The sequence below is a fragment of the Plectropomus leopardus genome, chromosome 13, assembly GCF_026936395.1.
Source record: "Plectropomus leopardus strain MGB_pleo_1.0 chromosome 13, ASM2693639v1, whole genome shotgun sequence".
NCBI classification, from domain to species: Eukaryota; Metazoa; Chordata; class Actinopteri; order Perciformes; family Serranidae; genus Plectropomus; species Plectropomus leopardus.
The window spans coordinates 13518253-13531193 of NC_142188.1; the positions used below are offsets into that span (position 1 = coordinate 13518253).

Here is a 12941-nt window from a genome sequence, read left to right on the forward strand (position 1 = left end):
CTCAAGTGCTCTGATTCAGGGGAAGATCTTGTCTTTGGTGTTTTCGTACCTCTGCCTCAGACGCTCCAGGTTCTACATTCTCTGACACAAGAAATCGGGAGGATTAAAGATGTTAAAATGTTTTCATCTTTTAGGTCAAAGTGGAACAAAGGAGCTCAACAAACACCTCAGTGGAGCTTTCTGTATACATCCAATTACAGATTCCGTATGAAAACACCACTGACCTAAATACAGCAACGGATGCAACACCTACGTTGTGCCCTTGGAAATAAAGAGCCCTTAACAAAGAGAATGGCGAATGAGGCCGCTCTTAAACACAAAATGGCTCATGACTATCTTAATAGAGTCATTCTTGGAGGTAAAAATGGCATGTAACTACCTCTGCGACTTCAATTAGACAGTGATCCCTGTGACTTTGTCTTGACATTTATTTAATTAGCAGAAGGCCAGAGTCACTCACTTAACAAAAATAGAAATAAAAACATAATCTTTTAGATTATCTACCATATTACAGGTTGTGACTGCACAGTGAGTCTGCCAAAGTGTGAAACTCAGCACTAAAATAAAGCCTTGGTCTCCTTTCATAATAAACACTCTTCCTGCCAGCACATCAAAGAGAGCACTTTACAGTTCCCCCTGTTAAAAGGCTCCTGACGAATCCTTTTTTATAAACAGGAAAAAAAAATCTGCTGCCGACACAGTTCATCTTCAATATGATGTTCCTCGACTAATAAAAGACATGCAAAAGTAGACAGCATTGTTTAAAAAAATGAGTACAGCTGTAGCTCTCTGATGTGCCAGCTACTTTGCTGCATATGAATTGATGTTTGATGCTAGAAGCAACTTAAAAGAAAAAAAGACTCCTCCACTGATAAAATAAGTCATCCATTGAAACATGGGGTTCTTTTTTCCCATAGAGAGCAAATGTACAAATGCATTTTTCATCTCAGCATTTCATCTTGCGCAGCATAATGAACTGGCTAGCTTACACTCTGTTGGTTTGTGTTCTCCAGCAATAAGATGGAAATTACAGTATATTCAACAAGACACTGGCCAGAGCTGTAATTTCCAGGCACTTGCAATGTTCAAAGACAAACTCTGAAAGCCCTCTTCAAACATGTTTTTACATTTTTAGACGATTTATTTAGAGATGATGGTAGAGGAGAGAAAATTATGAAATTATGTTTCTGCCTCAGTCCATGTGTAGCAGCCTTTTTTCTGGGTGGAAGAAACTTTAAGCACTTTTTAGCTATGCCACACAAACATTATATACAGTGTGCACATACTAATCATCATAGCATACTGTTTTATGCTTGATTATACAAAAACAGATGTCATTTTATACAAACATGTTTGTCAATCAAACTGCCACTTTGTAGTGTCACTGCAAATTACGCTAAACACACCAAGCAGCAGCAAAGTGCAGCTTGCTGCGATAATCACACCTCCCTGGACTGGGAGGCATGTTGTTGTAGGAGGAAATTCTTTGTAACATAGGTCAACATGTCACATGGCATCACATGACGCTGTTTGATGGCTCCTGATATTCTCTGGCTGCAATTTGACATTTAAAGTAAAACTTTTGCAGACTTTAAGTTTGGCTGCACTTTGCTGCTGCAGTTTGCTTCTGTTTACATGACTGCACTTTGCCACTTCTCACTGTGTTTTTGCTGTTAAACTTCACAAATAGCAGCTCCTCCATTTCATCTGTGCATTGCATTGTGATGGAATAGTGTCATAGTTTTCCATACATTTCAATCCAGTGTCATTCTTATTCATTCAATCTGAACCCGTGTTACTTGCTGTTACCATTGAATATTTCACTGAATTGATGGTGGGGTGAGTTGATATAGGTCCCTGGGTGGGTAAGGAGATTTGAGTTATGGGTGAGACACCCTAGTGATGATTCAACTATCTGCTGTCTTTTGTATGTGATCGTGTATATGACGTGATTGTTGTATAAATCTTTACGGCAATCCATCCTATATTGTTGTTGAAATATTTGAATCTGGACCAAAGTGGTGGACTGACAAACGACTAACAGAATGACAAAGCGGCACTGCCCTAAAGCCAGGATGTTAAGTATTAACATCCTAAATGATGACTGACAACTTTCTCCATCCCTGCACACTGTCTCTACTTCCACCTCTACCACCAGCATCTTTGTACATGTACCACAGAAAATGGGTCTAAGAAGAAAGTTGTCTAAAGCAAAATCAAACAGATGCAGAAAGAAAACAGAGGTTACAATTTGACTTCCTGTGAGGGTCAACATTGCGAGCTTGTTATTGACAGTGCGAGAGACCAAGCTGCAAGACAGAGAGAAAAAGGGGCACTAAGAAAAACCAAAGAGTCCCAAAGCCTTTCACAGGAACTGAGAATTTGAGTTTTCCCTCATTGCCTCATTTCAACAATCCCTCCCTCTATCAACTCCCTCATCATACTCTCCCCAGGGATGACACACTGCAGTCATTAGCGCTGAAGTTGAGAAAGTGTTAATCCTGGATGTGGGACCCCCCCAGATCTATTCCAAACACGACAGCTCCATTATTGGCCTGATGAAGTAAACTCTGGGGTCAACGGCTCACAGTGTGAAAAATAATGGTAACAGGAGACTTCCCAGGGTGGGTTAGTGAGATTTGCTTGCGTGTCGCATTCCCATCCTGTGGGAGCAACAGTGGAAAAGCCAATTCCCATCTTGTCCCGCACAGATTTGGGCATTATGTCTCAGAGCTATGGGGATTTCATTTTAGAGGATTTGGGGATTAACACAAAGTTATCGCACATGCTGGGTCACCTAGCAGCTATTTGTGGGGGAGACAGGTTTCCAATGAATATGGATTTTCAGCAGTGTGTCTATGGGTGGCAATGTCAGTAAGTGGATCGGATGGTTCAGTTTATTGGTTTATCACTTTGGTCCTAACCCAACGACTATGGGATAGATTACCACTAGTTTATAACCAAATACCTGCTGAACTGAAAACATTCAAATTTCCTTCAGATGCAACCTACCTTTCTACCTTAAGATACTAATGAGCAAATGTTAGCATGCCAACATGCTGAACTAAGATGGTGAACATGATAAATATTAAATAGGGCTCGGCATTATATCCATTTCATGATATGTTGATATGAGACTAGATATTGTCTTTTTTTAAGATTGGAATCTTGTATGTGTTGTCTTTTCCTGGTTTTAAAGCCTATATTACTGTAAAGTGATGTATTTTTCTGGTCTTAACAGACTGTTCTATTTTTGCCTTCATTATATTCACATTGCCTATGAATCGTGATTATTTATCAAAAATCTTTTTGTTTAAATATTTTGTGAAACATGAATAGTCAACCCAACAATATTGCCACAATATCAATATCAAAGTATTTGTTAAGAAATGTTGTGATATTTATTTATCTCCATATATGCCAGCCCTAATAATGAACTGGCTAAACATCAGCATGTTAGCATTGTCATTTTGAACATGTTAGGGTGCTTAAATTAGCATTTTATTCAAAGAACCACAGAGCCGCTATACAAAAAGTGTAATAAGATTCATTACAATATTATTTGTTAATATTAGGGCTGCAACAAATTATTATTTTCATTGTCAATTAATGTGTCTCAATTAATCAATCAATCATTTTGTCAATAAATGGTCAGAATGTAGTGAAACATGCCCTATGTAATATCCCAAAGCCAAGACTTTAAATGGTTTGTTTCATCTCACCAACAGTCCAAAAATCCAAAGCTATCCAGGTTATTATAATTATGACAGAGAAAAGCCTCAAATTCTCACATCTAAGAAGCAATAAAACAGCTAATCTTTTACTTTTTTGATAAGAAAAAGACTAATAATCAAAATAGTGGCCAAAATAGTGGGTAATCAAGATAGTGGCCAGTGTTTTGTTGACTGAATAATCAATAAATAAAGTAATCACATATATATAAGGATTTTACAAGTATTTTCATACAGTTATGTAGCAGTCTTGGCCAGGACTTCCTAATAGAGTATGAATCTAAGTGGGAATATTCTTGGTAAAATAAAAAGAGATGCACTAAATTCACTGAAAAAAAAACAGCAAAACATGTTGCATTTGTAACATTTTTGCCCAACTTACAAGAACATTCATTCAAGTGCAACAAGTACACATGCAATTACTAACAAACAACAAAAGGTCCCACATTGCTGTGAGCAAAGCACAGCCAGCCTCTGCCTCCAAGGTCTTCCTTTACAAAGATGTTCACTTCATATAATACTCTGTCAAAACAGCCTCTACTCCCTCCATGAAAAGCTCCTACAGTATAAAGGCTGATGGTTTAAGGACATGGCTGGACTCCAATCAACGGTGTCCCACAGTAAATACACTGACACAGAGCTATGATGACCTCTCTGTTATGAAATCATCAATGCAGGGCGACCTGGCGGTTCAGTCCGCCGTGAAACCGCGTGAGTCTCAAACCAGAATCGTGTCGTTGCATCAGTTCACTTTCTTACTCTCATCCAAGCCAAACTTAATATTTCTTGAGAAGGGCGCTCTGTCAAAGAAACAGAAACAAACAAGCAACCGCTGCTCTAAAGAATTCATAGGCTCAGCAGCTCTTTTGTGTAGCTAAAATACTATCCATTCCCTCTATTACACCTCTAGCCTTTCATTCATTTTAAATGTGAGAACTGAAGACAGCATGTGTGCACCTCTCGTAAATCCAATATCTGCCTTCCAGCATTAATATCAATGTTGGCTGTTTACAGATACGTTGTGACAGCAGTGACTTCATGTCCCCTTCCTGCTTTGCATCTATTCATTACTCCTTTCTTCCTCTCCTTGCTCCACAAAGTAAGATTTTTTCTTCATCTCAGAGAAAATTGTAAACGGATGAGAGAGGTAGGTACACACCTGTCTCTATGTCTTTCTGGGTTGCCTGAAGGCTGATCGAGGAGGAATAAATCCACCTTTATCAATCACACCTGTGACTGACTGCTGTCTGCCAGGGCTCTGCAGGTGGTGGTCTGCAGCTTTGTTCATGTCTGACACCCAGATTTCTCACCATTTCACGACACACCTCTCACATCCTTCTTTGGAATATTAATCTGGAATAGCTCAAAGCGTGTGTGCATGTTTGCTTCACGGATTATCACAGCAACTGTATGCTTCTCTGCCCTGTGCATGCCGCTGGTTTGTGTCGTCTCATAACATCGGCTTATCTGCTATATCTGTGATCCTGTCATCCGCAGGCAGAGCCGCACATGGCAAGCAGGAGGAAGCTAAATCACACTGATGGCTATAATGACCAATGATGCTTAACAGAGGGAGACATTTCTAACAGTGTATGTCTTTCCCTCGTGGCTAACAAATCAGTGCCAGCCTGCCCTCAAAATGTCAAGCAACAGCCACCCCAAGGGTTTAAAAGACAGACCAGGGTGAGGCTGTTTCCTAAATGGCTCTAACAGAAAGGGGTTGTTTTAACCCGGACAGTAGCTGGACGGCAGCCATACGTCAATGCTCAACCACAGGCTGCAGGATGGGCGTGAGTACACGCTAAGAAACTGTGCTGAAAGGTGTGTTATGCACCTGAGAGACCAACAGGAGTATACTTTCCCATGTCTCAGGGCACTTAGGGCATGTTTTATTCTCCTCTCTGCCAGTTTGTTTAGACAAGACAGACGTTTTAATCTCACTAATTAATTTTGTCTGATGCCGCAGTTTGACCAGATGATATCCTCAAATCTAATCCAGGTCATTTGGTCTCTGTCTTTAATTATTTATTGAGTTTCCTCTGCCAAGAAAAAGACATCAGACCCTCAGAAAACCAGTTGATATGCAGAGAAGAGACAAAGAGAGACAAGCAGAGAGCAATTCAAAGATTTGTAAACATAGTCTGCTTGATTCTTGCCCTTTTGGGACTACTTTTATTTTTCACCTTTAGCTTTTTTGAGAGCTAATGAGCAGACAGCCAATTCATCAACTCATCACCTGATGTTAACTTTGTATGATCTTTCATAGACTGTTTTTCTAAAAAAATAATTACACCAACATTTACACAGAGGCGGTTCTTTTAATCCAGCTTTAAACAAGAAATGTGTTACTATTCTGAGAAGCACTCAAGCAGCTGTCAGTCAACCTTTTGATCATTTCAGATATTCTGTCTGATGTTGAACGGAAAGGTTGGTTTTGTCCCTGACAGATTTTCTTTTAAGTTTTCAGCAATGACAGACAGACAATATGACAGAGCGAGATGTTGTAAAGTATGTTCTTTAAATAGGATTTGGTAACAAGTGGCTCTGTGCTTTTTAGGGAAGAGTATTTAAAAAAATATATCATGATGAGGATTTCATCTTAAGTTCCTCTTAGAAAACTTCTTGTTAACTTTTACAGTGCTTTTACTAGTTTTATTACTGACTTCAAGGCCACTATTTATTCAACATGACACTCCAGAGAAAGTCTTGATTATCTGATGCATCATTTCACTAACTGCTAACACAACACAGTTTTTGAACTCTATCCAGGTAGCCGATTACATCTGGGTGTTGGCACTCTCAGAGGTGTTCTGGCGACGGATGGACTGAATGTCAGTTGGCTCTGGTCCATTTACGGTTTTTAGGGGGTGCAGACTCTGGCTGATTTTAGCTCAGAATGTGCTTCAGTTAGCAGATCTCAGGGAAGCTCTGGGCAAATGTCAATTCATGGCATTTGCCCAAGTTTGGCTGATTTTGGCAGGGCACTCATCACAAATCTGGCTAAAGTCAGGCGACCAGTTGGACCGGATTTAGGCCACGGTTGAGCCATGCCATTTTGGATAAATGGATACCTACCAGCCACTTTACACTTAGCATACATCCTGATCTGCCTGTAGACCGTTTCAATGGAATTGCATTTGCATGGAAACAGCTTGGATGTATGTTAACTTCCTGTCAGCTGATGTCATTCACACACACACTGCAAAACATTCCCACAGGAAAGAACGAAGCGACCAATTTAGACTGTTTATGTTATCAAGTTTAAAATGGTCTGTTACTCTCAGGCACCTTCTTATCACTGCAGATGAATAAATATACCTTTCACCTATTCTTCAATTTAGTTTGTCACCTCAAAACTAAGCAATAAGTCCTTCAAATTAAGCAACAAAATGCATTATCTGTAACTTTCTGTCAGAACGCCACACATACATTGCAAATGCTTTCTAATCTGATGCCCCTATCACAATGACATCTTTTGACAGTGCTTTTAAAGACTTTAACAAATCAACGATGCAAATATTAAATTTTCTGTTCTAAGGCACGAAAACGACTTGGTTAGGGAAATAACATGGTTTGGATTAAAATAGCTCATAGGTTAAAGTTAGGGTAGAATTGGTCATGTTGAAAGACATTAATGCACACATTCATTTTTTTGTGGCGGCCTGCCAAGATGAAAACATCTGCTGCCACATATTGATTTTATAATTTTGGAGCTAAACTTGGAGCTATTAGGAGCACTATTAGAATATATATTTTTTCAGGTTATTCCCTACACCACATTCTCTGAGTGCAGGGTGTATTCTGTGCAAAAACAGAGCAGCATAACATGAGGCGCAGTGAGAGTGAAACTTAATCGTTGATAGCGTTTGGTCTAAAAGTTTGCTTTTACTCGCCTCAGCAGCAGCTGCTGCTTTCATCTATCAATCTGATCAGCTCTGACTGGATAGACATCAATTATGCACCCCGCAACTCTAACTCCTCTAACTGCTGATGAGGAAAAAGAAGTCATGAGGAGTCCTGCCTAGGTTCTGTCACGGATCCACAAAAACATCCAAATTCATTTTATTTGCGAGGACAGTCTTAACACAGCATCCCCGATCTTTCTTACCCATGTGTTTATGTCGCTTTTGCTGTCCTGAATATACTATGCTCTTGTTTACTCTATTATTGAATGTCACGTTAGATAGATAGATAGATTGATCAATATTTTGGGAAAATATGGGACAATAATATCTATTTCCAATTAGAAAAAACGATCCAAACAATGTTGCAGAAAAACTAAGGGAGAATCTGCATCCAGGGAAACCTCTCCAACCTCTCTTTGTCTCACAAACTACAGCATGATATAGACATAGTAGCTCTGTGTCCAGTCAAGGAGTGAGGCCATGACAAACATTACAGAGAGACGCTGAAGTCAATATCCCGCTGACATCAAAGAGGTGGTACGCACTGCCCTATTTCAATACTCACACTGCCCCTGAAAACTATTTTTACTCCCTGCATTCATACATTGGCTAACCCTCTGAGTGAGAGCATTAATGACCCCACATTGAGACGATGTCTGTGGTAAACATCTCCTGAACTGCATCTTTCTATTTCTCCGCCAGCATGGGTAATTTTCGGGGAAGCTTTGCTATGATTTGTGTGGTACTATTAATGACGCACCCTCAGGCTTTGTGTTTGTTAGCCCAGAATCACAAACAATGAGCAGTCTGTGCATCTTTTAAGAAAAAGCGTGGCTCTGCAGTGCATTTAACTTTTGCTAGATGCATTTAAATTATTAAGATATGACACAAACTTCTATATTTAACACAGTGTGGCAATTTCTTTATCTTCTTTTCTCAGGAATTAGAACCTATGTGACATGCAACATACTTTGCAGAGGCATTGCATGTATTTGAATCACCTGAGATTGAGAAATAAATTCCTCAGAGATGTATTCTAACCTTATGTATGATCAGTACATGCTGGATAACGACTTGCCAACTTGTCAAGATCAACTGAAACCAGTTTGACAGCTCAGCTACATTTTAACCTAAGACATAGAGTTCAGTTTTGGTTCACAAGGTGATCAATCTGTCAGGATGGATTTATCAGATTTATCTTTGCCGTTCAGTCTTACATGCACAGACAGACAAACATTTCTATCCTGGAAGGAGTTCTGTCCCATACACACAATACCCTTTTATCACGGTCTAACTCATTCAGCTGATTAAATTTAACTGTTGACTGATAATAACATCCTGTTTGGTTGTTTACAACCTAAACATAACACTACATCCTCCTGGATGTTAAACTCATCTGTCCATCCTGTCACTTCCCTGTATTGTTCCATCTGAGCAGAAAGATTGATCCACAAAGAAAAACACTCATTTCCTCTCTGCATTTCCCATTTCAGCAATCACAGCAAGACAACTGAAAGGACTGCATGAGAAGAGAAATGCAAAAACTGGCATGTAATATTAAATGTTCTATCAAGCACATCTCTAAAAACGAGGGAGATTAGTCATTTAACATATTGGAATTTACATTAACTACAAAAAGGAAACACTACTGTAGATACAGAGCTACTTACACTGTATGTATCCTGATGACACATGAATGAAATCAAGTCTTTAGACCACACAGTGGCTAAACATCTGCAGCACCACATGAAAATAAGCCAAATGACTAATTAAAATGTTGATATTGCCCACTCACCATCCTGATTGTTGTAAACCTTGTTGTCAGCATTTTCCGTCGCCGTGGAAAGGCAGCAGCAGACGCGGAGAGCGAAGAGCAGAAAGGCAAAGTTCTTCCGCCGCCTCCAGGTCCTCATGATGCCCGGGCTCGGTGAGCTGAAGCCGGGGGAAAGCTCCGGTCAGACTCCGGTGTCAAAGCAGCGCGACCAGACACTTCACACAGGTGACAGGAGGAGAAACAGGTCACAGCAGTTCACAGTCGTGAAGTAAGGAGGAGGACAAAAAAAACCTTCACCACCAAAACTCCAATGAGATGTGGCAGACTGTCACTCCAAGAAAGAAGCTGTCACAAACTTTTCCTTCCTGCAGCCGACGTTTTGGAGGAGGCGTTTTTTTGGGGGGGAGGGGGGACGTCCACATGCACGTGTTAGCTGGATGTTGTGGAGGTGTTGCTCTTGTGGTTATGGTATGGCAAGGAGCGGCAGGATGAGGGGATGTTGGAGAGTAGTGAAGCGGACTTGCCATCCCCTCCAGAACCGGAGCAGCCACACTTCGCCATGTGCGCTTCAGGCTCCGCTGGGTCCTAAAGCCGGACAAATACCAACACAATCACTGTCATCCTTCACCCATTTACCCACTTAATGCGTGTTAGTGAGGCACATAATGTTGATATAGCAAAAAGCCTAAATTTCACACGGAGAAGCAGGCTTTTAAGGATGTCGATTATTATACGTGGCATTGTCGCAGGCCTCATCGCGCCTGTAGGAATCAGATTGATCACGATAAATATCAGATTGTCATAACCGATTTTTTCTTTTCTTTAGGCCTCCCTCGTGCAGATTATCATCTAATTGACATTTGTATATCTATTACATGAAAATAAAGTAATAAAACGGATAGCTACGCTACCAAGGTCCAGCTAAACTGAGCATTACCTGACTGGCAATCCACTTAATGAAGGCAGGTGAACAAGTGCTTCCTCCTACGTGCGCATGTTTTTTTGTTTCCAGCATTAGCAGGCCTGACTGTCTGTTGTTGTTTTTGTTTAAGTGAACACAGGATAGCCTGAAGAGAGCCAAGTTTCGCGGCTGAATCTCGTTTTTTGCAATACGTTTCGAGATGTGTTTCATTCATTTTCCCGTTGTGATTTCAATGTGCATACCATAGGTGCACACCTAGCAGCCAGGTAGCCACCTAGAAGTAGACGAGGCAAAGGATCATGGGAGAAATAAACTCTCTCTCTCTCTCTCCTTCTCCTTTTTAAAACTATAGACATTTTTTAGCACAGCTCAAAACACACACTTATTTGGCCTATATTTATTAGAAAATTAAAACCCTGGTTGTGTGTGTGATACAATATTTGCCCAAGAGACACAATAATTATTCCCAAATAACTGATTTTAATGTTAGACTGCATGTTTTCAAATAAGACTATATTAAAGATTCTAAAATGGAACAAAATATAACTTTCCAAAGAAGCTTAGCATTTAAAAAAAAAAAAAAAGAAAAAAGTTATTCACAACGTTTTTCATCTTCTTTCTTATATCACATTGAAAAACTAAAAGCTGAACTGATTTGCCTCTTACAAGATATAACAGAAACACTTTTCAATTAAACTTTTTCCCTCTTTTGGAATTTACATTTTACAAATACATAAGTCTGAAATACACACACATGCACAATTAGGACTCATGCATTAGATGGACAGATGTCAGAGCAGCTGCATGGATGGATGAGGCTTTAAATTAAAGCATTTATTTATTGTAGATATAGGCCTAATATATTGTCAAACATAGTACACAGCAGTTAATAAGAATCTAATGTATCTCCTCTTATTTCTATCCCTCATGTCTCTCTGGCTCGGCTCAACTGCTCTCTGGTGTGCTCAAATGTTGTGTTGTTTTTGATCTAGTGGGTCTACGCTGGATTAAGATGATTGACTCCTACCCCAACTCACTCTTTATAAGATATGATGGATGCAGCCTCAGAGGCACAAGTAGAATACAGGGGAAAAAAAAAAAACTTTGGAAAGGGCACCTCCCTAGACGGTTACCTAGTTTGACTGCTTTGGATGTAATTTCCTGGAAAATGTAGTGTGAAATACCATGATGAGTTGTGTAGAATGAAATCTATGCATGTACGCTGATGGGATTACAAACTGACATTTAAAAAATGTTAAGCTTTTAACCTGTTGAACCCTCAGTTCCCACTAAAAGTTTCTTTTTGAAATCCTTGAACTTAAATAAAACTGTGCATTTACATTGGGCATGTCTGCGCAATGTGCATTTGTTATGACTGAGATGAAATAAGAGTACCTCATGATTCAATTTCAGTTTGAATAATGTATATTAAAAAGTATTCAGCCCATCAAAATGATGAGTCATACCTCATTCTGAAATACCCCTGGGATGAGATTGTCTCGTCTTTCTCTCTATCTCTGCGTCCAGACACACTCAAACACACACACGAGGACAAACTGTCATCACCCCGGTCCCATCTGTGTTTTGCACAGGCTACCTGGTCTGGTTAAGTCTAATCTTTTTTGGTGTGTGTACGCTGCAGGCGAAAAAGTCACAGATGTCTGTGCACAGTCTGCGTCGGTTCACTCCACATCTCCACCAAGGCTGCAAACTGCAAAGAAAAGGATCAAATAAACTGCTTCGCCTGAGCTGACTTTGAGTTATGTTCTTTAAATCCCACAGTGTCTTATTGTGTCTGTGAATCTTCATTTCGTCTCTGAAGAATTTCATTAAAATGTACACCCTAAAAAAAACAAAAACATTTATTTTCTTTTGTACCCCTGTAACTGTTGAATTTGTTCTGTTTTCTGTGTGCTTTGGATGACCACCAGGCTTTTCTTGCCTCACCCTAAGATTCTTCACTGACACCAAATTCAAAGCCCACATACAATAAATTTTGTAGACTTTGAATGAGAAGACGGCTTGTATCAGTGTTTCAATGTAGGTTTAGTTAGGGGTCTATAGAGAACCCCAGAAATTAGTCTTAAAACCGTTCCCTCATCTAAAAGCAAATGGGTCTCTTTGAGTAGATTTTAGGTTAGAAGCCTTAAATGAGGTCTGTAGATAACACAAGCTGAAGAGACTTTTGCAAGCTGTTCTACTAGAAAAAAAATGTCAGTGAGTACCCTACTCTGAAAGCTTTTATTTGTCTTAAAAAAGACGGTTGCTAACAAGTGGTTAAATGAGACTACAGAACGTCATCATGCCAAACACAGATTTACAGCCTTGTAGTGGTGAATACATGATAGTTTGTTTATAGCCTAACGTTTGCTTTTTCCTGCTTGCAACAGCATTTAGGCTTTAAAAATCCTGAAAGTTGTGTCATCTTGTAACAATTACCTTGCTGAACAAAACATCTAAGTATCAGTTTCACAGAGCTTATTTTACGCAATAATCCAAAATGCAATGGAAAACAAGGGAATCAGGGCTTCCAGGTTAGCCTACAGGAAAACATCAACATGATGCCTCCCCCAATAAATTTTCAGAGGTAAATACTTTTTTTTGTCATT

At 39.6% G+C, this 12941-nt stretch overlaps 1 protein-coding gene across 2 annotated transcripts in view; it reads right to left on the bottom strand.

Moving 5' to 3' along the window:
• Nucleotides 1-10600, bottom strand: part of adam12b (ADAM metallopeptidase domain 12b) — a 108650-nt gene extending 98050 nt beyond the window's left edge. For both annotated transcript variants that reach the window (XM_088086117.1, XM_042502410.2), the window contains exons 1-2: nt 10348-10600; nt 9432-9995 (exon numbers count right to left, since the gene is read on the bottom strand). In XM_088086117.1, the coding sequence (XP_087942243.1) occupies nt 9432-9549 (118 nt within the window). In that variant the 5' untranslated portion in view covers nt 9550-9995; nt 10348-10600. The remainder of the gene's footprint in view (nt 1-9431; nt 9996-10347) is intronic.
• Nucleotides 10601-12941: the final 2341 nt, after the last annotated feature.